Source organism: Fundulus heteroclitus, chromosome 17, assembly GCF_011125445.2.
Source record: "Fundulus heteroclitus isolate FHET01 chromosome 17, MU-UCD_Fhet_4.1, whole genome shotgun sequence".
Classification (NCBI taxonomy): Eukaryota; Metazoa; Chordata; class Actinopteri; order Cyprinodontiformes; family Fundulidae; genus Fundulus; species Fundulus heteroclitus.
In genome coordinates, this window is record NC_046377.1 from 18,544,379 (window position 1) to 18,568,807 (window position 24,429).

The 24,429-nt window shown below is 38.5% G+C and overlaps 1 protein-coding gene and 1 long non-coding RNA gene across 3 annotated transcripts in view; one reads left to right on the plus strand and one right to left on the minus strand.

Annotated features, from left to right (window-relative positions):
- Positions 1-20,893, plus strand: part of LOC110369548 — a 45,682-nt gene extending 24,789 nt beyond the window's left edge. The window contains exons 2-4 of the long non-coding RNA XR_004933122.1: positions 3,551-3,712; positions 13,743-13,804; positions 19,954-20,893. This is a non-coding gene — a long non-coding RNA (uncharacterized LOC110369548). The remainder of the gene's footprint in view (positions 1-3,550; positions 3,713-13,742; positions 13,805-19,953) is intronic.
- lin7a (lin-7 homolog A (C. elegans)) overlaps positions 1-24,429 on the minus strand; it is a 46,938-nt gene that overhangs the window by 19,413 nt on the left and 3,096 nt on the right. For both annotated transcript variants that reach the window (XM_021324750.2, XM_012879001.3), the window contains exon 2: positions 2,536-2,654. In XM_021324750.2, the coding sequence (XP_021180425.1) occupies positions 2,536-2,654 (119 nt within the window). The remainder of the gene's footprint in view (positions 1-2,535; positions 2,655-24,429) is intronic.

Below are 24,429 nucleotides of genomic sequence, written 5' to 3' on the forward strand. Positions count from 1 at the left end.
AATGCTCTTTCACTCCAGGCCCAAATTACATTCTGACTTTGTTTGTAATGAACTCGCAGAAAGAGGCCATTGCAGCACCTGTCACCAGTTGTTCTTTAATGCTGCTATTTGCCTCACAAACTCACGTCCCTATGTGATGCTGCGGTATATCACAACAGACAAAACAATAAATATACAAGATCTGTGGTTATCAGCCTGTGTGGGGGGTGCCGCGAGTAGAAAATGCTCGTGTTTGCCTTTGACGCCTGTCCTGTTGATAAATGTGGTTAAAGCACTGAGTCAGCAGGGGGGTATTTTAGACGGCTTGTGTATGACAACAGAAAACCAAGATTTAGAATACCCACTACATTTTGCTCCAGTGAAAGGAGATTAAAAGCGGCATAATTAAAATTACAGGTAACAAGCCTATCAAGCTGTCATTGTAATGAAAAGCCCACAATGTTTCCAGTGCCATCATCATTGGCTGCCAAAAATAGAAATAATCAAATTAACCTCATGGTTTTTCCGTTAAGCTCTGGCTGTAATAAGGTAGAGGTATGAGCTCTGACATTTTCACTGTGCTGCACCTACTTGATGATTGATCTTGCACAGCAGCGACTTAAAGTTATAATACGCACTTTTGTCATAGTCTCCTAGTGCAGGCTGGAATTGAACATCATGATCAACCCTTTACCACATTTTAGTAATTAATTCAATCAACAACCACTAAAATTGCATCACTTCAACATCAGCAACAGCTGTTGCAGTAGAAACGAATTAAATAGTTTACTCTGTTTGTTCTACAGACAAATGTAAGCCAGTATTAACCCCACCCCCCTTTTGGGGTTTCTAAATGATAAAAAAAATTAACAAATTGTTACACTTATGATAGACCTCTGTTTCACATTTTGCCCAGGTACTATGATGAGTATGTGAAATTAACAGTTTGTAGCTGTGTAAAGACCCAGTAAGTGAGTTCTTGCTATGATGTAATTGTATCCATTTTAAAGTTACGTTTAAAGATTACCTAACCATCAGAAGTTCAATATTTATTAGATGCATTAATTGGAAAATGGGTTGGGCTGACCTGCTGTCGAAGCTTGTTGAGGTGAGTGAGTCTTCATTAGGGCAGACAGAGAGCCTGCATAGTTTGGCAAGAGATTGATTACTTTTTATTTTTGGGTCATTACAACATTGGAGTATAAATTCCAGAGCAGTGCCACACAATCATGATGTATATGGAGACTCTGATTAGCAATGTTCATGTCACAGAATTGATGGAAATTTATTACTTATCAGATTTGTAAAAAGATGACACTGGGGTGTCATTGATGTGAAGCCAAGTTTCTTTGTGCCAATATATACAACCAAGATACAGGAAAGTAAAGGCTAGTGAGGGATGTTTACTATTGAGCAGCAGCAACTAAGGTCAACATGAGGAGAGTGAAACATCTAATATGGAGCTCCTCTGTGAATTTCATAGATTCTTAGAGTTTCGCAATAATGCAGGTCAATGTATTCTCTGAATTGATTAATTTTTAAAAGAATTAAATAAAAATTTTGTTACTGATCATCATTTGATCATCTCACAGCTGCCATCAGCATTGTTTTTAATTTGAGTCACAGCAGCAGTTTCATTATAAACTTATTTACAGAAAGGGTCAGAGCAGACTCTTCCTCCTAAGGAAACTAAGGTCTTATGGAAGGCATCGAGTGCCTTTTTTTTATACTCTGTATCAGCCATCCTCTCTAGTGCAGCTGGTAGGAGCTACAGCTTATCTACAGATGAGAGGAAGCAGTTAGATAAGCTCATCGGGAAGGCCAGCTCTGTCCTAGGATGCCCACTTGACCCAATGCAGGTGGTGGGAGACAAACATCCCTGTTGGACTGTGTCTCCAAGTCTATGCATAAAGCTGCTGCAGATCTCCTTCAGTGACAGACTGCTGCATCCTAAATGCGCTAAGGAGCGTTATCGCAGATCCTTCCTCCCAACTGCTGTTAGGGTTCATAACTATCATCCTCCTCAGTTGAATATATATTTCTTTTTGTTTTTTATGAACTACAATATTTTTTTCTATGCTGTACATTTGCCTTTACCACAAAGTATTATTTTTAATTTTTTTTACTTTTGCGTGTATCTACATGCTTTCATTTGCCTTTCACTTTACTGCTGGTACCTCTGAGTTTTCCCACTGTGGGACAATAATGGATATTTCAATTCTATTACATTATGTTCTAAGCAATTTTACAGAGTTAGTAGTTAAATAAACTGAAGCTTTTCCCAGAGTCTAATATTACTTCATCTTAAATAATTTTTCAATCAGTAGTATCTGCTTAATATTTAAGTTCTATCTGCTTGTGCTGACTACTGCTACTTTGCCAACAAAACACTTTATTTTTAAAGATTTTTTTTTGCCTTGTGAGAGTGACCAAAAATCATCACAATACTGAGAACAATCACTAAAAGAGCAGTGTGATAGCACTTTTATAGGGAGGCGCAGTACGAGAAAGGTCAGCCACAAAATGAGAAATCATCTCACAGCCATTCTGACTCACCTCTCTGATTGCTGTGCAAAACTCGCTCTGCAGAACCTTCTTCAGAGACTGCAGCTTATGACCAGGAACATCCCCTGATTCCTGCAGCTTCTCCAGCAGCTCGATAGCTCGGGCAACATCTGCCAGGAGGAGGAACAAAGAATTGGTATAAACGAAACTGTGCAGGGATTCGTAGCGAGAGAGTTAAAAAGAAAAAAAAAAAGGGGGGGGGGGCTAGTCAATTACATTACCAGCACAGCAATGACAAAGGCGCTGGAGCAAATCAATGAATGCTATAATGGAAATAGACTCAGTCAAGGCCAGTGGTTGCAAGGGTGATGGAGTAGGAATAAAATCTGTGAATCATTTGCATTGACTCAGGGTTTGTGCAAATAAACAGAGAGCAGAAAAAAAGTAAAGGATTTCATTTAAAGCAAACGCTTCCTTAAAATTCTGAAACCACCACTTGGTTCCTCTGAGAGATTACTGACCCCGTTAATCTGATTCATGTTGGTCAAAGAAAACGGGAAAAGGTCATGCGAAATTAGAAGTGAATCACAAAACGTAACAAGATAAACAACATAGACCCGAAGAGTAACCCTGACCCAAATAAGCTATCTCTGCTAAGAATGCAACACATAACATTGGATTTTGAGGTTAAAATGTAGAAATCTGCAAAATCTCATAAAGAGCTTTGCTGTTATGATCACGTTCTCCAGGTGTTTGGGATTTGGTTTTTCCCTTGTGTTTGTATTTATCTTCAATTTAGTCTTGCCTTATTGAGTTACTATTCCTATTAAGGTTTTTCCATACTAATCCATGCTTTTGCATTTAGTTTCATAGTTTAGTCTGGTCCTCTATCCATTTGTGGTAATTTGGATTTATTTCTCTTAGATCTATGATTATTTTTCCACCTTGGTTTGTTGTTCTTTGTGTCTTACTTCAGCTTGCCTCTGTGTTAATTAGTCGCCGTCCCTTAGCTTTCCTACTTTCCTTTTACCACAGCTGATCCACACCTTCTCTCATTGCTTTTCAGGTTACCTCGTCATTTTCTCACCCCTGTCTCCATATTTAAGCTCCCTGCTTGCCTTTGCTAATCACTGGATACATCCATTGGGCTGTCCATTCCATGCCCCTTTTCACTACCCATTACTCTGCTCATGGTCCGTGTCCTGTTCTCCGTGTGCAAGACCGACATGTAAGTGCTTCTTATTTTATTATTAAAACTCTTTTCCCTTTCAGTCATTCTCTGCATTTGAGTCCTTCACCAAGCCGAAACGTGACAATATTGCATAATCTGCTTACAAAATATCAGGAATAAACATGATTTCCCTCACACTTAAACAAATTTTTGCACTTTTGATTAAGCAATCCACACTATTTTTTTTTAAAGAGTTAAAGTCAGTTGAAAGTTGCAATGCAGATAAAGGGACAGTGTGTAACTAATTTGACTTTTAATTATCAAAAATCAAGTATCGCTTTCATAAATACATTGTCAAGTCAAATAACTATCACATCAAAAATGAAATCGTTCTCATAGATTAATTTATAAATACATAGGTGGAGATGCACCCAATGAAAGATGCCATGTTGCGCCGCCATTTTTGATTACAGTGGCCAAAATGGGACAAACTTGTTAGCCTTATCCTTTTTTACTTCTAAATGAAGATGTGCTGTCAGTGGAGGAGGAGTATAAAACAAGCAATTATGGCCGTAGATCTTTCTATTTGCTGGTTTCTGCTGATATGGAGGACCCAGCGAGAGGGAGGAGAAAGTAACCAAGAAAAAAAAGAAGTAATAACCAGGAGAAAAAATGAGAGTCTGCGTATCTATTATGACTAGGTGGAGATGATTCATGAGGGAACACAGATTCAAAACAGGTGCAGAGGTCGCAGGCTTTCTGCTAGACAGGTAAGTTAATTCAATATAACATTGAAGTTTATTTTGCCGTTAAGTTAGAAACAGGGCAGTGTAGTCCAGCAACTACTTTGTTTGTTTGTGTTTGTCTCTCTCCCCCCCTCACTCTTACATCGTATAATCTCTGAGTCTGCAGGTGACCGTAGTTGTTAGCTGTTAGCAGTAGCTTAGTAGCAGATGCATGGAGAACACACTTGTTGACATTGTCACATTTATGACACTCTGTAGTAGTTATTACGCACTTAATGGTGAGGTTGTTTGTCATTCATTTAGCGCACCACAAGATGGGTGAAAATCACTGGGGCTTTAAAAATATTATGTGGCCTTGTAACTTCATTTAAAACTCTAAATAAAGAGATATGTTTGCAAACTGGTTATTTTAAGTAAAGATGTACTACACTACCAGAATATGACATTCTATCAGATTTATAGTAAAATAAATATATATTTTCAGTCCATCACCCCATCCACCCCCCCCCACCTCCACACACACACTTTTTATGCTCATGTGACTAATAAATAACATCTACTAGCAGAAAGTTAGACTTATTTTGCTTTAAAATGTGGGTTTATAATGTCTTGCACGTAATAAGAGTCAAATCAGCAGCACCACTGAAATGCTTGAACAAAACAAGCCATCTAATGTTTAGGTTGGAATGGTTTTACCCTCTGAATCAAACAATGGAAAATTATAGTAGTACAAGGTGAATATTTTGTTTTTGATCATAAATTACTGAAAATGGCAACAATCTTTTCTGGTCAGTTTGTATGATTAGACAGTGTGGATGTAAACTGTGATAACTAAAGCACGTTTTACTCTATTAACTAGGAATACCACAATAGCAAGTATTCCCATGACAACAACAAAGCAGCAGCACAAAAGGGCCTACGGCTTTGATTTCATTGTGTTTTTGATTAAAAAAGCGATGTGCCACTGATGTTTGGTTGTTACACACGCTTTAAGTTATTTTCTCTATTCATTAGGAACAGCAGCCCGTAATAGACACTGTGGACTTGGTTCTCCCGCTGCCCAAAAGCAACTGATTATTTATTCAAAATTACTTGAATTGAATATCCAGGGTTTTTTTTTCACCCACTGTTGCTTACAAGTTCTACAAAGATGTCACTGCAGCTGCAATAGGACTATTTTCTAGTTGACCGCTATCTACTTTAGTATCCACAGGGGCTCTCCAAAATCTCCAGAGCACTTAAGATGTTTTTATTTGCAGCCAAGATCTTGATAAGCTTGAACCACTCATCTGTTTGGCTGTCTTTGAGATTTAGTTTCATGTCACAGTAAGAGTGGCACAGCATATTGAATCACCGCATGCCTTGAGACATCTTTATGTGCAATACTGCACTGACAAAAGTCTGTTTGGATATAATTTATGATGGGTTATAATATTTCTGGTATCATGCATTCAAATTCTTCTTGCCAAAACTGTATTTGCCTCCTTGTATGGACTTTTATGTTGATAGCTGAAACAGTGAGAGAAACTAGGGTAAATCACAATGTATATTGTTATTGCAAAATGTAAAAACCAATATAGCAAGTAGCTATACTACTTCCCATTTGACTCAGAATTTGGAAATTTGATCTTAAAATGATATCAAATCAAATTAAAACTTGTTACAACTGCAATTTGGTAAAACCAGTGGGATTTGCTCAGTGCTGTCTACATTTAGCACTTTAATTGAAAGCATATTTCCAGGGAGGTTCAAATATGGAGGCAGCATTCTCTAGTTTAATGTAATAGAAACCAGTTAGAAACTGCTTTCTGCAACTTAAACCGTGTTTTACACGGCTAAAACAAAATCAAAAAATAAAGGGACGACTGGGAAACTCATCAGACCTCAACTGAAAAAAAAAGTATCCTGCTGGATGTCCATACTAATGTTAAATGGGTAATGTTAGAGACATTTGATGACAATGAAAATGATCAACCCAAAGAGGTCTTAATCCAAAGTCATAGAAGGAAGTGAAACTTAAAAAAAACTGGTCCAATTTGCTGGAATCTCATTACAGCCACTCAAAATGGTTTTCCAGAGTTCATAAGGCCGCTACAAGCTTGTGCGCATGCCTGAAAACGCTTGCCTGAACTTGCTCCCTATGAGAGGATGGATGATGTCCTGGGGTACATCTTCCCTGAGCTCCTGGACAGTCTGTGTGGAAATCTGGTGGCGTTGGATTGACCTAAACATGATGTCCAAGAAATGTTCTGTTGGATTTAGGTCAGAGTGTGGAAGCTAGTCAATGGTATCAATTCCCTCATCCTCAGGCAATTGCCTGTATACTCTTGCCATATTAGACTGGCATTATCATGCCACCAGGAGGTTTACAGGACCCACTGTACCAGCAAAGCGTCTCACAATGAGTCTATGGATTTCCTCCTGATACCTAATGGCAGTTAGGGTGCCATTATTTATCCTGTACAGGTCTATGCATCCCTCCACGGATAACATCAACCTACCACCAAACCACTCATGCTGAACAATGTTGCGTGCATTCTGAGACATTCATGCCAGTGGACCACTGGAGGTCACTTTGTGGGGCTCTGGCAGTACTCGTCCTGCTCCTCCCTGCACAAAGGAGCATATACCAGTCCTACTGATGGTTAAGGACTTCAGACGGCCCTGTTCAGCTCTCCTAGAGTAACTGCCTGTCTCCTAGAATCTCCTCCTTGCACTTGAGACTGGACTGGGAGACACAGCATGTCAAAATTTTTTCATGCTTTATTGGCATTAGAGCAATCAAACCTTGATTATTAACTAGCTTTTTGCAGGTTCCTACTGGTATTTTGATAATTTGTCTTGGTGACGAGCTCCATGTCTGTGAGGTTGGAAAAGCTCCTTCCCATCACCCTATTGCAATTTGGGACTACGACAGGGCCCCTCCACTGGTTGAATATTACATCCAGTGAGAAGAAATATGTTTGTAAAACTAATGATTAATTTAATTCTAAACTGATTTAACTAAACCCCAAATAGCAGTGCTGCTCCAGGTGTATTGTACAGAAGCTAAAAATTGTGCCAATTGGGGAACGGAAAGTTCTCAAACTTTAATGCCTAGTTCAACAAAATAACCAAAAACTGTAAATCATAAGAGCATTAATTATTTCAAATCATTCTGAATTAGGAATATTTGTTTTTTCCAACCAGCAAAATACACACAACAGGGGATCCATTTTTTTCAAACGTAATCTTTCCACGTGTGTTTTGGGGCATTTGCTTTAACATATAGGAGACATAAACACTTGATGTGGTGCAGGTGTTGCAGAGACGGGGGTTCACGTGGGTGCACAGGTATGGATGTGTGTGAAAAGGTGCGCGCTCACCTGTGAGCCAGATGAGTTAGGTCACAGGTAGCCGTACTTTTTCACGACCACAGTTATATCCATGCATCGTCATAACTCATTTGATCACAGTTTTACCTGTTTGGTTTGATCACTTCATAATCCACCATTTTACGCTTTGATAACTGTGTGTTTGTAGTAAATTCACCAAAATGCAGTTCTGGATTTCAGAACGGCACCATCTCCTCTATGCGTCACAAATCTGCAAATCTCGAACCGACCTGTATACTCTCAGCAGCGGCTAAAGATTTGCAAAGGAAGCCGCAATAATACCTTAAATAATCTTTTATTAGATGCACATTTAGAGTCTCGGTTTAAGATAAAAACCTAAAATTCAGTCAAACATCACTGGGCAGAGGGTCTATACTGGGCAGAACAGCCAGTCTAGTCTGATTTTTCTCAATCCTATTATGTCTTTTGACCTCTATATCCCTTCCTGAACATGTGCCAAATTATTTATGACCCTTTGTAATGGTCCATTTTAACCTGCCTTTTATTACAGCCAGTTTGAATTACTGGGAATGATCTATTTTACGCTCTCTGTTCTGAATCACAGACCATATGGTGAAGATTTTTTGCGAAACATGAAGTTATATCCTTCCTGTAATGGATCCTCGTGGTGTTTGGAGTATATTCTCCCTGCAACATAAACTGCGCAGATGTTTTTTTTAGCCGATATCATACGACCTAGCAAGAAAATCGGTTCCTCTTTGAAAGACTTCAGTGAGAATAAAGTTGCAAACCCTTTTCCTCTGCATGATGTAGTCAGAGGAAAAACTGCTCACAGCAAGGTCTGTGGGTCAGAAGGTAACATAAAAACTCCTGTTTTCAGAGTTGTGCGCAGCTGGGAGCAGAAATGTCAGAGAAAGACATCTGAAACTCTGTGGGAAAATAAAAAGCTAAAAACTTATATCTGTGGCTAGCCAACACAAACTTAGCTTGTATCATCTGGAGGAAGAAGAAGCTTCCATGAGATTTGCAGTAATAATACTTTCAATCAAGGTATAAGTGTCACATTTTTAACCCTTTCTCTCAAAATCCCCAAACTCTTATTCTCAAAAGCGCTTTAATGAGCTGGCATACCTCCAAGCACCAAGGATAAAGCTGTCTAAGAGGGTTCTGAGTAATTCTGTCTCATTAAACAAAGGTGAAAGGCCAACAAGATTTTTTTTTTCTTCTTTTTTGCCCGCTTCTTTCTGCTCATTAACACAGTTTACATAATCGCCATCAATATCCTCGAGAACTCAACTAAGAAGAAACAGAACTTCAGAGACGGATACTGCAAACATTTTTTTTTCCACTGATGATCAAAAGTGACAGTTGAACATTTCTGGATACAGTAGAAGCCTTCCGAATAAAAATAGGATAGTCTTGAAATTTCATGAGCCTTGCATCATCAAAGAAGCTGTGCAAATTTAACAGAGGGAGTTTTAATATCCTTTATATCGTAGAGAGTGATCATTAATTCACAAACAAATTTTTTTTTCAAACACATTTCAAGGTTCTTAATTCCCAAGTATGGATGGAGTATCTAACTAAAGCACATGCACACAAGAAGCTGTTCACACTAAAATATGCACTGAGGATCAGAGGTTTACAGTCACTCGTCTCTTACATGATTTAATCATTTATTTCAAACGTTGAAAGGAAGGACTTGGTGCACGACTTCAAGATATTGTGGATTTTCTTAAATACATACAGGATCAAAATGATGTATATATGTAACCACATGGTGTCATGATCCATGGGTGTTTTTTGTTTTAATTCTATGCTCCTGGATCATGCTTTCTTTAATTATTTATCCTTTAGTGCTTAGTTAGTTCATTCTGTAATTAGTTTTGGTATTTTTCGATTTTTTTTCTTGAGTTTCTTCCCTGTTCTGCCCGTCTTAATTACTTTCCTTCTTCCTCAGCCCTATTTGCTTTCAGCTGCTGTCCATTACTTGCATGATGACTTACACCTGCTCCCCATACCTTCTCTCTTCTTTCCCTCTGTATGTAAGCTGCCTGGTCTGATCTGTTGATTTGCTGTTTCCTCCACTGTGCTACCCTACCTTTGTTGTTTCTGCTTTGCTCTGTGGATTATTCCTCCCGCCTCCCTGTTTATGCGTTCCCATTTATTCGCTTCCTGTGCAATGTTTATCTGTAAGTGTTTTTCAGTTATTAAAAGCTCTCATTTCATAACCCTGTGTCCTCCTTACCCAAATCATGACCTGCACCCTTCTAAAACTTGGGTAAATGTCCCTTAGCAGGTTACATCTTAATAATTAGCTTTTGGAAGTTCTCAACAACCCTCTGGCATATTTTTTGGTGGGATATTGAATCAGCATTTGGGACAGAATTGGTAGAGTTTATTTTAAATGGTTGATTTCCTTGCACATACTGTACATTTATTGCTTTTAGGCACAGTCATGAATTTTAAATTGAATTTAGATCATCTTAATGTTTGCCTGCTTTTTCTGTTATAAAATCTTTTCTGTCATCTGTTGGGGTCACTCGGCTGTCTCCAAAATGTTAGTTGTTGGTTGTCCTGCAGTTAAGCTGTGGTGGTTCCTGGTTGGTTTTGAACAACTTAAAAAATCTGCTTTCATTTGTGGATGACAGTTTGGGTTAGATGGTGGAAACCTAGTTATACCAGGGTGCTGGAAGCTCAACCCCAAATAAAATTTGAAGGCTATGTTTAAAAGCCAGGTCCACTCCAGGAAACCATCCAGTTTAAATGAACCCTTGACATTCTGCCTAGAAAAAGAGTAGCCAGATATCTAAATAGTAAGAGGGAGATAAGATGGACATCTGTGTCCATCTTATCTCCAGATTTTGGCAGTTTTCTGAGTGGCTTATAATCAAATAAATAAATGAATTAGTGCAAAATATATTGTGAATTGGAACTGTGCACTGTGAACTATCTTGTTTTTAAACATTTCTTGTATTTTGTCTACTGGTTCAATCTTTGAAAAGAAACATCAAGCCCATTAATTGTTATGAAACTTTTAACCATGATGAATGTCAATTTCTGAATGGAGCTATGAATCATGGTTGCTCTGTAACAGTAATAGTTTATGCACTCTGACAGATTTTAGCACATAATTACAGTATTCATTTTAAAACAAGTAAATTACTGAAGTTGGTAGATCTGGTATTGTTAACTTCTGTCTGGCACAGTGATTGTAGCCCTTCAGCCAACAGGCCTAAATAGTCCATCAAGTTTGCTGGTTATTAAATCACTACCAATCCAATAAAGCAGGGTTATTGGATTGGTAGTGATTTAATAATAGTTATAGCCCAGCCTTGAAAGGGGTAATGATAGCAAGACCTAAGCCAATCGCTGTTCTTTAATCAAGCCCAACTCATACACCTAGATATGGCAGCATTCTAATATTCTCTATACTAGCAAGCTCAATCTAATCTAAAAGTGAATTTTCCAGTTTTGTTTATGCTCTGACATGCTGATTCAGATTGTTTAAATCCAATATACCATACAGTTAATTGTATTGTTTATTTCCCAGTATTAGGAATACAGATCAATGGTTAAAGCCATTCTAGGATAATTAACTAATTCTGATTCATGAACAACTGACTGGTGCATCTCTACAAAAAATGGTCACCTAGCAGCTTATTTTTCCAGTAAAACTGTGAATTTCCTTTGACAAGTGAAGTGTAAGTCAAAACGCATAAAGGGAAATAACCAAGTGCAAGCGATTACACATTCCAGTTGAAGCCAATATATCTGCAAAGGTTAAAGATAAAAAAACAACAACAATGTTGGCTGTGAAGATGTCAATTTGGTAGCAAATATAACACAATCCTGCACAGTATGTGGCACCACATCTCTGTTTTATTTGTGTATAAAAGCAAATGCCGCTTAAAGGCAGGTGGCCAGACTACAGTAGTAATAAACTCTGTGTTCCTCGGTAACCAGCTCAGACATGGTTTAATGTCTGCTGGCACCGCACTAGTACATCTTCTCCTTAGCACAAAAATATCACTGAGGATTTAACACCACTTGTGTTCACACAGTACATGTGCCTGAAAGGATATGCATAAACAAACCCTGACTCGTGTTACAATCTGTAATGAGCTTTTAGATTTTTTTTGTCAAATTTTACCCTTGATGTTTGTGTTTATATTTGTAATTATGGCTTCGTTTTTTGGCTTTTTGACATGATTTATATAATTAATACTTTTGCAAGGCAACATCCTGTGCCATTCAATAGAAAAACAAAATCTGTTTCAGGAAAAAGCATGAAAGTATAAAAGCTACACACCTTCAAAGCAATACTTTGCTTTTCAAGGACTTCAATTCAAACATTCGGTCTTCTTGGATAAATGCCTGTTATCAGTTTATAGAGAATCTTGTCAACCATACCTTTTAGATAATTCTTCAACATTTGGTCATATTTATCCTTCACCTGAAGCCACAGTGTGCAGAGGGATTAGACATTATCAAATATAAATCAGAGTTTTAATATATAAATTAGGAGGAGGGTAAATCTGCAGCAATATATACTGATGATCCTGGCACCCACTGTGAAACATGGTGGCATTAGCATCATTATCAAGGGTTGCTTTTTGCAGAGGTAACTAGCAGAGGGAACTTTTTTTTTCATGGCTTGAGAAAATCAAAAACACTTCTAAAAAGTCGCTTAAATCCATCAATTTTAGTTGTCTTCAAGAAAGCTGAAAATTAGGATTTCATTTCTCACCATCACAATGAGTCCACACATACATCAAATTCAATAAACACTGCCTTCACCAGGAGCAAATTAAAGCTGAATGGTCAGAATTAAATTCAAAAGAAAACCTACGGGTCACATGTAGACAGATTTGTTAACAAACCAAGGGCTAGCAGGCACTTGAATCATTGTAACGGCACCGCTGGACACCCTTAAATCCACTAGCTCAGTTTAGCTAAACTAAAAGGGACTCCACCTGTGTTGCAGAATAGCACGTTTATTTCAATTGATGCACAGCCTCTTCCAGGAACAATCAGCCTCTCAGAACCAAGGTTGGGGAAAATAGCAGAGCTTTTCCTTACAGTAGAAGCTCAGCAGCCATAACCTTTTTATTACCAAACACGAAACTGTTGCACCTTCTGAGTCATACACTCAGGAGCTAACGTCTCATACCCCCATGTTACACATGTACCAGCTCCACATAAACAGAGACATATATGCCAGGTTCTGCCTGTAACAGCTTTGAAACTACAGCTGTGTGCACAGTTTGATAGGCTTAGAGAATTTTGAAGGGCAGTGTTGTAAATATTGCTAAGACAAGACGTAGGGTTCTAACAGACTCCTACCAAAGAAGGAAATCTAATCAAAACAAGTATTTGTTCAAGGGGTTGTACACTGCTACAAGCAGATTGTTGCATGTGTTGTTTTTTTTTAATTAAAATTAGTCTCTTCAACATATTTGTCTAATTTTTAATAACATTTTATGGGAGATTAGTGACACTAAATGTGGAAAAAGCTTGGAAAACATTTAACATGGTGTAATTATACTTGCGTCACAGAAACCTTTAAGGTTTCATAGCGATATTTAGCTTTTTTGACTTTCAGTATATTTCAGAACAAAAATCTCAAGGTGGACATCCTTGATTGTTAGTTTTTGACATAGAACCTTTTATACTGGACATTGCATGTTTTTTATAACACGACAAGTCGAGTGATTTAAAAAAAAAAAAACAATTATTTAATTGCAGCTCTCTTACCAACAGTCAGCTATGGACAACATGCTAACTTTAGCATTAGCATATTTGGTCTGTTGTGGCGGGAGGACATGATGGTCTATCTTAACTGATTTAGGTCACTACTGTGGTCCACTACTCTACCGTAGAATGTGTGGAAATGGGAAATCTGAATAATACTCCAACTGTATCTCCTTGCTTGTTTGTCTTTGTGATTGATTTCATTGTTTCCATCTCTCTGTCGTTAATCCTTGTGTTTGTCTGTCCCTTCAGGTGTTGGTTCCCTTTCTCTTCACCTGCTCTTCAATGAGCTTGAGGTTTGCATGTTTTTAAAGGTAATTATGTTCCTATTTGAACTCTTGTTTTTTAGAAGTCCTGTTGTTCATGGTAAGTTTGACTTAAAGTAGTTTATCTGCACATTTTACCCAGTTATCAAAACCTGCTGTACAGTATATGTGGGCACAAAACTGTAAATTAAAGACCGTGCCACTATTCCTTGATAGGTTCAGTGGCTTTGCCCACATAACTAATAAAATGAAGAAATAAAAGATGGTGATAAATAGATGTTCATTTTAGATTTTAAAGTAACTGTGCAACAGCACATTGATGTTCAAGAGGCTAAAACTAACAAGCACACCTGAAATGTATTTTCTTAAACAAATAAACTCTTCGCAAATGTTGTGTCATAGCATACTGGTAAAAAATAAGTGTTAAACAGTTGCATTTTAAAGGTGTTCAAAGATGTTCTGTCTCTGCAAGCCTTTAGACCCACAGTACACTGCAGAGCATCTAATCACTGGTAAATTGAGAAACCTATCTTAATTTCATTAATATTTAGCAGAACTGCCTTTAAACTGCATGGCTTTAGGCTTCTGACAAGAATGGACTAGTCTGCTGACATCAGGGCTTTAGAACTGACTTTGTTGTCCTTAAGCCACTTTGTAACTGATTTGGAGGTGAGCTTAGGGTCATTGTCCATTTAGAAAAGCTATTTGCATGGCCAACAGTGCCTATCCCCAGCCTTCAACGAGTGAGCGGTAGGGTCCAACCTTCAAATGGGGGCCCGCCTATGACAGAGACACACAGCACAAACAGCAAGGCACACACACGTACCTAAGGGCAATTGAAAGAGAAAAATTAGCCTAACAGTCATGTTATTTTGGACCGTAGGAGGAATGGGGAGAGGAATGGGGAGTACCTGGAGGGAACCTAGGAATACACATGGGAGAACATGCAAACTATATGGAGTGGAACCCAGGGGTTTCTTGTTGCAAGATAACGGCATTAACAGCTGCATCACTGTGCAGCTGGCCATAGGATACGTGGTCTGCAAAAATAAAGATCTTTGTTACTGTATGTATTTGCCAACTATAACTTGGCTTTTGCCGATGTTTTTGGAGTAATGGCTTCTTCCTCACTGAGCGGCCCTTCAGCTTGCACAGGACTCAGTTTGCTGTCGATAATGACACGCTCTCACCAGCACTGTTAATAAAGGGCATTCAAACAAGATATTTAAACTTTGTTCTGGGGTTGATACTCATATTTTGCACTAAAACCCTCTCTGTGACACAAACTTTCCCCTTCCCGAACGATATGATGGCTGGACTTTCCCATGCAGTTTAGATTTCACATTTACATTTTATTGGTACAAATAGCATATTTCATGTATTAAACTTCTTCCATGTCTATATTTTCACCAGACTTGTTATTGTAAAAACTGCTAAAAGTCATATTTGTTTAGCAATGATTGCTTTATGTCATTGGGTTGGGGGTCAAACGACACTTTTCAGCTGTTTTATTTTTGATACATTTGCTCAATTTCTTCTTTGCATAAATGTTGAATATCAAAGAAGGGGGGTTTTAGTGACTTTAAACGTGTAATTTTTTGGAGGATATTTTTTGACACGCTTTGGGCAGCTAAAAGTTAATTAGGGTTATAATGTGATTTATTTTAAATTCTGCGAGAGAATATTCCTTTTTAATGCAATGTCATCAACGGTTGGTGAATAATTCAAGGATTATAGAAGTGCATGGCTGGGCAAATCAATTTACCCAAAATAAACTGTTGATCATTAGTTGTGATCTTGAACAGCACTGCTTAATATGATGATAAATCTAGCATCTATTTCATTTATTGCTTATCTACAATTATATCTTTCAAGAATATTAGTAAACATTGAGTCGTTTTTTTTATACCCCATCTGCACTACTAGCTCTATAATACACTGGCTGGTGATGCAGGTCTATATCTGCTTTAAACCGTTTGTCCACCTGTAAACAAAATTCGGAAAAGTCTCTTTTTGTCACTTCGAGTTGTTCAGTTCATGAAGATTATTGACCCTGCAGCCTTTGCTAAAGTACTTTATGTAACACCTCCCTGCCAAATGGTTTTGCACAACCATGACCCTTTTCCTCTGTTTATTACGTTGCCTATTGTGGGACTAAACCTTTTTGCTTCTGATTGCTGTCACCTCACAACACTCCAAACATGTCTCTAAAATCTACCTTTAAGTATTTCTGTTCTCAATTTGGCCACAGCGAAAACCCACAAAGCTCTCTACTTGGCATTTTGCAAAAAAGAAAATCAATTTGAGCTATTTATTGCCTCACTGTACTTTACTGACTATAGTTCAGTAGGGGATACTCACGGTGGGATAACCTAAAAACACAATGCTTTAAAATTATTTTGTTTTTTTACAAAGGCTTACAGAAAAAATCAATAATATGATTTCTAACATACTTCCAAATAGCTAAATAAAGGAAGCATGTTACACACTTTCAGCTGTCTTACCAACAGTGCACAGCTGTGAAACTGGCAATATTTAAAGAGCTGGCGAATCTGTCACTTTCTCTGGCATCATGCTAAATGGACTTTAATACTGACTTTTACAGGCAAAGACACTTTTGTCCTGCCAGTGAAGTTTTATTGTTAATGCTTAGATATCTTTGAAGGATGCGTTGTACCCTCTTGAGGCATTTTTATGACAGAGATTAAAAAGACTTTAAAATATGCACCAATTCCTTTATAATTTATTTGATTTCAAGAACAATGACCCAAAGGAATATCAGGATCTACAGAAAAATCCAGAGTTGAAACTGAAAGTCACTGAGCTCTGTGACACCCATAATACACCACATTAAGCTACAGCTGTACTCAGAGGTCCTTTCTTGATTTTTGAATGAATCAAACCGAGGATGTTGTTATTCCTGCTGATTAAATCATGCAGATATTTACTTGTATGAATCACATGAGAGCCTCAAGGCATTGCTATATTCAAATGAAGATCTACATTTTTTTAGGCTTTTCCTGTGGTCGGATTACACTGAATTTGGAGTGTTTGGCCATAATGATAAAAGTTACATTTGGAGGAAAAAGATGAAGCTTGCCAGAATAAGAACATAATCCCAACAGTTGAGTACAGTGGAAGCAGCATGATGATGTGTGGATGTTTTTGGTATAGCTGACATCATGAGAAAAGAATATGTGGAAATATTGATGTAACTTTTCATGATGTCAGCAAGGAAGGTAAAACTTGTGAACAGATGAGTTTCCCACGTACACAGTAACCACAAGCACACCAGCTGACAAGTATGGATATTTCAGTTTTTGCCATTTTTCATGCAAAAGTCTTTTCCAACTCAAGTGAAAAGAATAACAAAACATGGGAATAGTGTGCTTGCTGTGTTAAAAAGAAGATCAAAAGGAAGGTGCAACTTTCAATGTTTCTCAAGACTCTGACTTTGTGGATGAAGCACATTTAAATTTCAACTTTTTTGCCTCATCTGTCTTGCTAATTTGGTGATTAAATATTGAATACAAAGACGTTTTCCAAATGTAAACAAGGACAGATCTATTTCTGCTGTCAGTTGCTTAGCAACAGTTTTCATAAGCAACAAGAGATTTGCATCTCTTGAATGCCAAACATATTGTAGTTTTCCCTGTTGGAAACATGACCTTATGACATCTGTCTCATTGAAGCATTAGCAGAAGAATAGCAATCATTCTTTAAAATGTTGTGCTCTTGCATGGCTGCATTAACTAGCCGTGTAAAATGTGGGAATAAAATATTTGTAACTGTAACAGGGGAAAAAAAGTTCAGCATAAAGGTGTCATCTTGTCTATTCAATTTAATTTTATTTATATAGCTCCAATTAACAACACGCCATCTCAAGGCAGTGTACAAAGTCAAACTGAATTAAATCATACAGATCGATCAAAAAGTTTCCTATCTAAGGAAACCCAGCAGGTTGCATCAAGTCTCTCCAAGCAGCATTTACTCCTCCTGAAAGAGCGTAGAGCCACAGTGGACAGTCGTCTGCATTGTTGATGGCTTTGCAGCAATCCCTCATACTGAGCATGCATGAAGTGACAGTGGAGAGGAAGAAAACTCCCCTTTAACGGGGAGGAAAACCTCCAGCAGAACCAGAACCAGGCTCAGTGTGAACGCCCATCTGCCTCAACCCCCTGCTCTGGGTCCCTGTCACCCACCGGGGCACGACGTACAGTGTGAGCACTCCGGTCGCGTCCGAGCGCCGCGCCAACACAGATCGTGAGCGGTGAACTTTTAAACCCCGCGGTTCCGTCGCACAGTTTGAGATGTATATAAGTACCACGACTGAAAAACTCGTACATTGTATGCCCGGCTTTAGAGAAGACAGAGCAGAGACACAGAAAGCACTTAACCACACATTGAGCCAGGAATGCTTTCTCTATAGTAATGGCAGATAAGAGGGAAGTGCTCTGTTAGGAACATATGGTGTAATCAGATCTCTGATACATTATGGAGCTTGATTATTATGGGCTTTATACATGAGAAGGATCATTTTAAATTCTATTCTTGATTTAACAGGAAGCCAGTGAAGGGAAGCTAAAATTGGAGAAATATGATCCCTCTTGTTGATTTTCATCAGAACTCTTGCTGCAGCATTTTGGATCAGCTGAAGACCTTGAACTGCATTGTGTGGACTTCCTGATAGTAAAGAATTACAACAGTACAGCCTTGAAGTAACAAATGCATGGACTAGTTTTTCAGCATCACCCCTGGACAGAATATTTCTACTTTTGGCAAAATTCCGGAGGTGAAAAAGGAAACTCTGGAAACCTGTTTAATATGGGATTTAAATGACATGTCTTGGTCAAAAATAACACCAAGATTTTTTACTTCATTACCAGAGGCCAAGTTAATGCCATCCAGATTAAGTGATTGATTAGAAAGTTTATTGTTTAAGGACTCTGGACCAAAGATGACAACTTCTGTCTTGTCAGAATTTAAAAGAAGAAAATTCAAAGTTGTCATCAAGACATGCCTGTAGTCGAAGGAAGTGATTGGATTCATCAGGATTTATAGATAAATATAGCTGAGTGTCATCATCATAACAGTGGAAATTAACTCCATGCTGTCTAACAATTTTACCAATCTGAAGTGTATATATAAAGTAAAGAGAATTGGCACAAGGACTGAGCCCTGTGGTACTCCACAAGTGACCCTAGAGGAATATGTCAGATGAGATTTAAACCAGACTAATGATTTTCCCTTAATCCCTACAGTATGTTCAAGTCTTTCTAGAAGAACATTGTGATCATCTGTATTAAATGCAGCACTGTGATCTAACAGGACAAGTACAGACACAAGTCCATTATCTGAGGCCATGAGAATATCATTAGTGACCTTCACATGAGCTGTTTCGGTGCTATGATGAGCTCTGAAGCCTGACTGAAACTCCTCAAGTAGGTCATTACTTTGTAGATGTTCACATCCTTGATTAACAACCACTTTCTCAAGGATTTTAGTTAGGAAATGAAGATTAGATATAGGTCTGTAATTTACCAACTCATCTTGATCAAGATAGGATTTCTTAAGTAAAGGTTTAATAACAGCTACTTTAAGATGGGTCACTGCAGATTGGAGACCCAAGGTGAACTCGTTGCTACGTAATATCTAGATCTGTTGAATAAAAGTTAGAGGAACACCAATTAGGCTGACTCATCTAAAAAAAATAACACTAAAACAATGTAAAATAAAAATAAAAAGCATGATGTGGTATGAAAAATCTGCTGCTGTTATTTCTACAAAAATATATCCGGATCCTTTTTCTTTATCATCACAGTGACTAACTTAAAAAAAGGTCAACATCATTATGTGTTGGTTTACGGAAGGCTGAGAAGCTGAACAAAGCCATGCAGTGGTTTAATGAAGGCTTCGGTACTCGACAGGTCCTCGCTACGCTGTTGCTGAGTTGTTGGCGCTTGGCTGCATTCCAGTTTCCTGGAGTAATTAGTCCATTTAGAGCAGAGAGCAGAACACGGTGCAGTGCATTTGCAGGACTCAGAAGTGTCATTTTGTCACAGAGCTGCAATGATGTAAACAAAAAAAACATCCCCATTAGTGGCCATGCTCAATAAACTGGAAGATGTGGCAATATCTCTGCAACCTCTTGAAATGTCTGTCCCTGATATTGATTGAACTCTTGTCTTTCACCTCAGCAGATGTCAGGAGGTCTAAATCACTTCCTCGGATTCCCGTCACATCGTTTCTACCCTGCAGGAAGCCGTTTGAATGCCATGAATGAGAATAAAGTGTCCTGAAAGAGGGTCTTATGATCTACATCTGCCACTTTGACCGGACTGTCCTTGATGCCCTGAGCATCTCTGCTCCTAAATCCCGCCACAGAAACTGAAATGATCACTTTCTAAGCGTGTAAAATGGGCCAACGGGGTTTTACCAACCAAGCCCTGTCCGCATGCCAAGGGAATTAGCTCCAATTTACCCGGCTGTGACTACGCTCTCATAGCTCGACAAATCTCTCCTGGAGGGCTAATGGCTCCAGCAGGAGCCAGGGTTGAAGACAGAGACAGAAAACGTCACACTCCTAATGTCCTCTCCATCCTCCAGTAATGACGGGGCAGTGCCCCTGCAAGACAATTACTTGAGAAACCGCTTATTTGTGCATTAAGGGCTATGCGGGATGTAAACTTGTCAGCAACTTTTTTTAATCGCTTAATACGGATACAGAGATATGTCTTAAAACTGTAACTGGGGAATAAGTCATGATCTCACGGAGGTAAAAGCAGGCCAGGCAAGCAAAAGGTGTCGCTCTATAAAGCTGCACTGGCCGTATGACAACCGCACAAGTAGAAGGTGCAATGTGGTGAATTCTTTTTCTCAGACTTTCTCTCTTTCTCAACTAGAAGCCTGAAAGCATTTCACACATTTTTTTCCCTCAGTAGCAGCAGGCTGGGCTACAAAGATTTCTCCCTCTCCACCAGACAAAATAAACACATTTTGAGTTGTAACCAGACAATTTCTTTGTCTGCAAAACCACGGGATAATCCTGCATTTGGTGTAAAAGTCTGGGTATATTCCTCCACGTGGGCACTTTATCTACAACTGCTGTTGAAACACGCTGGATATATCAACAATAAATCGGGGAAGAAATCTGAATGAAAAATGTGGACCCCCCCCAACAAGTCTGGTTCAACCTTGGTTACAATTTGCAGCTGCCTGAGGGTGTCGCATTCATCTGCTCCTAGTATGCAGGTGAGAACAGTGAACAGCCCGGTGATGTCCAGCTGTCCCACACCTCAAGAGGTTATGTGTACAGAATATGAATGTGGTTTGATGTGAAATGTGGGTATCAACCTCAGAACAATAGCAAAATGGCTTGTGAAAGATGCTGACTGAAGCTGGTAAGAGAGTGTCATTATCCAGTCTTTCTCTAACACATGCTAAAAGGCCGCACAGCGAGGAAGAAGGCATTACTCCAAAAGCAACTTAAAATACAAGTTTATAAAAACCTCCACTTTTGGACACTTGTAATTAGGGTTGTGCATAAAAATCGATACAAAGAGTGATATTGATGTTTTTAAAAACAATTTAATATCGATATTCTGGCTTTCAATGTCGATATACTTCCCAACCCCTAGGGGGCGTTATTGCAGCGCGCCATTACTATTGACAGCGAGGAAGAGCAAGTGAGACGAATTTGTGGAATGGATGACAGGATTTTAGAAGCGCCTTCGTCCCTAAAATCAGACATTTGGGCACATTTTTGCTTTCTGTGATACGTTAGAAATGCATTGAACCAAATGCACTTTACTTTCCTGTTAATATCTCAATATACAATAGATTGAACATAAATTTAATATTTGGGCGGTTTCGTTGGTTGAATAACTGGGCATTAATTTGAAAGTAATAAATATCGATATTGGAATTAAGTCAAATCAAGCTGAGCTATATCGAGAGTTGTATTGCATCGTGAGCTATGTATCGAGAATCATATCGAATCGGCTCATCCTAGATGATACCCAGCCCTTGTGTAATGCTGTTGACCATACTGACTAAAGATGTCGATCGTTAAATGTTGGTGGGAAAGGGGGAAACTTGCAAGCTTGACAACACACTCCCAAGTTTGAATTACAGAGGTGGCAGCACCAATGTTTTGTTTTTTTGGGTGTTTTGCTGCAAGAGGGAATGGTGCACTTCACAGAACCGCTAGCATCATTATGAAAAATCTAATTAGAATCAAGGGGGTTTAAGGACTATAAAGTCAATGTTTGGGAATCTCAGTCCAGAAATCTCTGTCCCATGGAAGATTTGTGGGACAGAGCTGAAAAGGCTTGAGCAAAAATGTAAACTTTTGAATATGAAAATGGTTTCACAGTAATTATAAAAGACCCAAAACAGGAACTGTTATGTCTAATTTAAAGAAAAAAATTGTATGCATTGTTTTTTTTCTAAAACAAATTTCAAATGTACTGTAAATACTAACTCCCTAGTCTGTTTCAAATCTTCACCTTTGTTAAAAAGCTCAGACATATACTTATTTTGACCTGATAACGTTTTTTTTAATACACCCTAAAAATTCAGATTGCATGTAATATTTTAGATAAAACAAGTAGTTGTTTAAGATGCATAACTAGGACGTTGTGTCTGTGTCTATTTGCTGGGAGTGTCAGGACAGGTATAATGGCACAGAGAAGAGGAAATAGAAATGGTTGGCCAGCTTTGAGTGCACAAAACAAACAGTAAGTATGACATCCTCAATTTGCTATAAAAGGCAGTTACTACAGTTAGCAGGGTTATAAAATAGGGAAATGCAAAATCGGAACTGCAAACACTACAGGTTTTACGTTGAATAAAGATATTGTTCTGAAATTGGGAGGTGCCTTATGTTTACCAGTGGAAGGATTTAAGTCAAGAATGAAATCTGAGACTTTAAATCCCATTAAGAAATACATCTGTTGCCCAAACACCATCATTTGTGTCAAAATAAAGTGTTTGGAGAAGGTTTCTGTGATGGATCATTGAGAGCTTTTCAATGCAGCTATTCAAAAAGATAAGGATGGGTTTCCTTATATTTAAAAAAAAAAAATCAACACAAGCCATCACGCCTGACTACAAACATCTCCCCATATCCTATTTTTCAATCTGTTATGTCATTCCTTTGAGAAGCTGCCACTTTCAGCGTGAATTAATGATTGAATGGGTACTCTGGGTACTCCGGTTTCTTCCTAGTGGTTTTAAACCACCATTTAAAACCACAATACTTGCTGATGTTGGCAAGTTGGCTGCATTTATATCCCTTTTAACTAACATTGTTGTGTTGCATTGTAAAGATTTAACAGCCTTTTATGCTGCTGTTGAACACCTTTTGTAAAAGATTAGTTAGATTTAGAGAAATTAGGTGTCTGATTTAGTTGGCCTGTATCATAAAGTCATTGTAGACCTAGGAAGCAATAAGTAAAATGCAAGACATTGTGTGCATCGGAAAATAATGCTGTCCCTCACCCTGAACTCACTGTGAAACATGGTGGTGGTGGTGGCATCACGCTGTCATTTCAGAGTTGATAAGACAAATGGAGCTAAATACAGAGCACTGTGCCGGATGTTCACCTTCCAACTGGACAATAACCGTAAACATACAGCCAGAGTTACAAGTTTGATCAAAAGCATGTTCATGTGTAATAACAGCCTAGTCAAAGCCCAGATCTAAGTCTAACAAAATAGTCTGTGGTACAAGAGCAAAAAACAAAAACGAGATGCAATTCACAGATGCTCTCTGTCCATTCTGAATTTGCTGAACTGATTTTCAAAGTGTGGTATGTCATTTTCTAGATGTGCTAAACTGCAATTGTGCACCTGCAACTGTGGTCCTACAAAGCATGGACTCGGGGGGAACTACAGATGCACGCCACACTTTTCAGATTTTTATTTTTAACAAAAAAACAAACAGAAAAAGCATGGAAACCTTTGGTTTCAAAATGACAAAACGTGAATAAGCTGACGGGATATAAATCTTATTTGCACTACATATATTTTGTAGACTTATAGTGTGGAATTATTGCCTATTTCAGTTCTGAAAGCTTTATAAGCTAAAGGTACTTCTAGAAGTTTCTGTTACAGTGCCCTCTGTTCTTACGGTTTCCTTTACGGAAGGGTTGGGATTCATGGGGCATCCCTTTTTAATAATTAAATGCACGCTTTGCTGAGAATGTCAGTGGTTCATGTCCATTGTTCTCCGTGGTATGTGCTAATCAGTCATTTCCCCTCCCAATAACAGGAAGGAGATTTAATTTGAGATCTTTTTCATCCTGCAGTGACCCAACACGCTGTGTGGGCGCTCTGGAAATGAAAATATGTTGTTCATTTCCTCCCAATGAGCATTTGTCAACCTCAGCAACCTAACAGCTAAAGCCTACACTCAACACGAGACGCGAGGACCTTTTCATTAGCAATTATAGTGTTTTCTCCAAATTGGCAGCACATAGGCAAAAGGCAGCCTGTAATGGAGCGTCTTTCTGATGGCTCCTATGGAGAACTATCATTACTACTACTCCTGGTGTTACACAGCTGCCAGCAGCTGACTGGTCTAATTCATACCCCGGCATGTGAGCTCCCTCCCCCTCCTCCCACAGTTACGGCAAGCGCACTGAGGTCACAAGTGAATCATTGCCCCAACA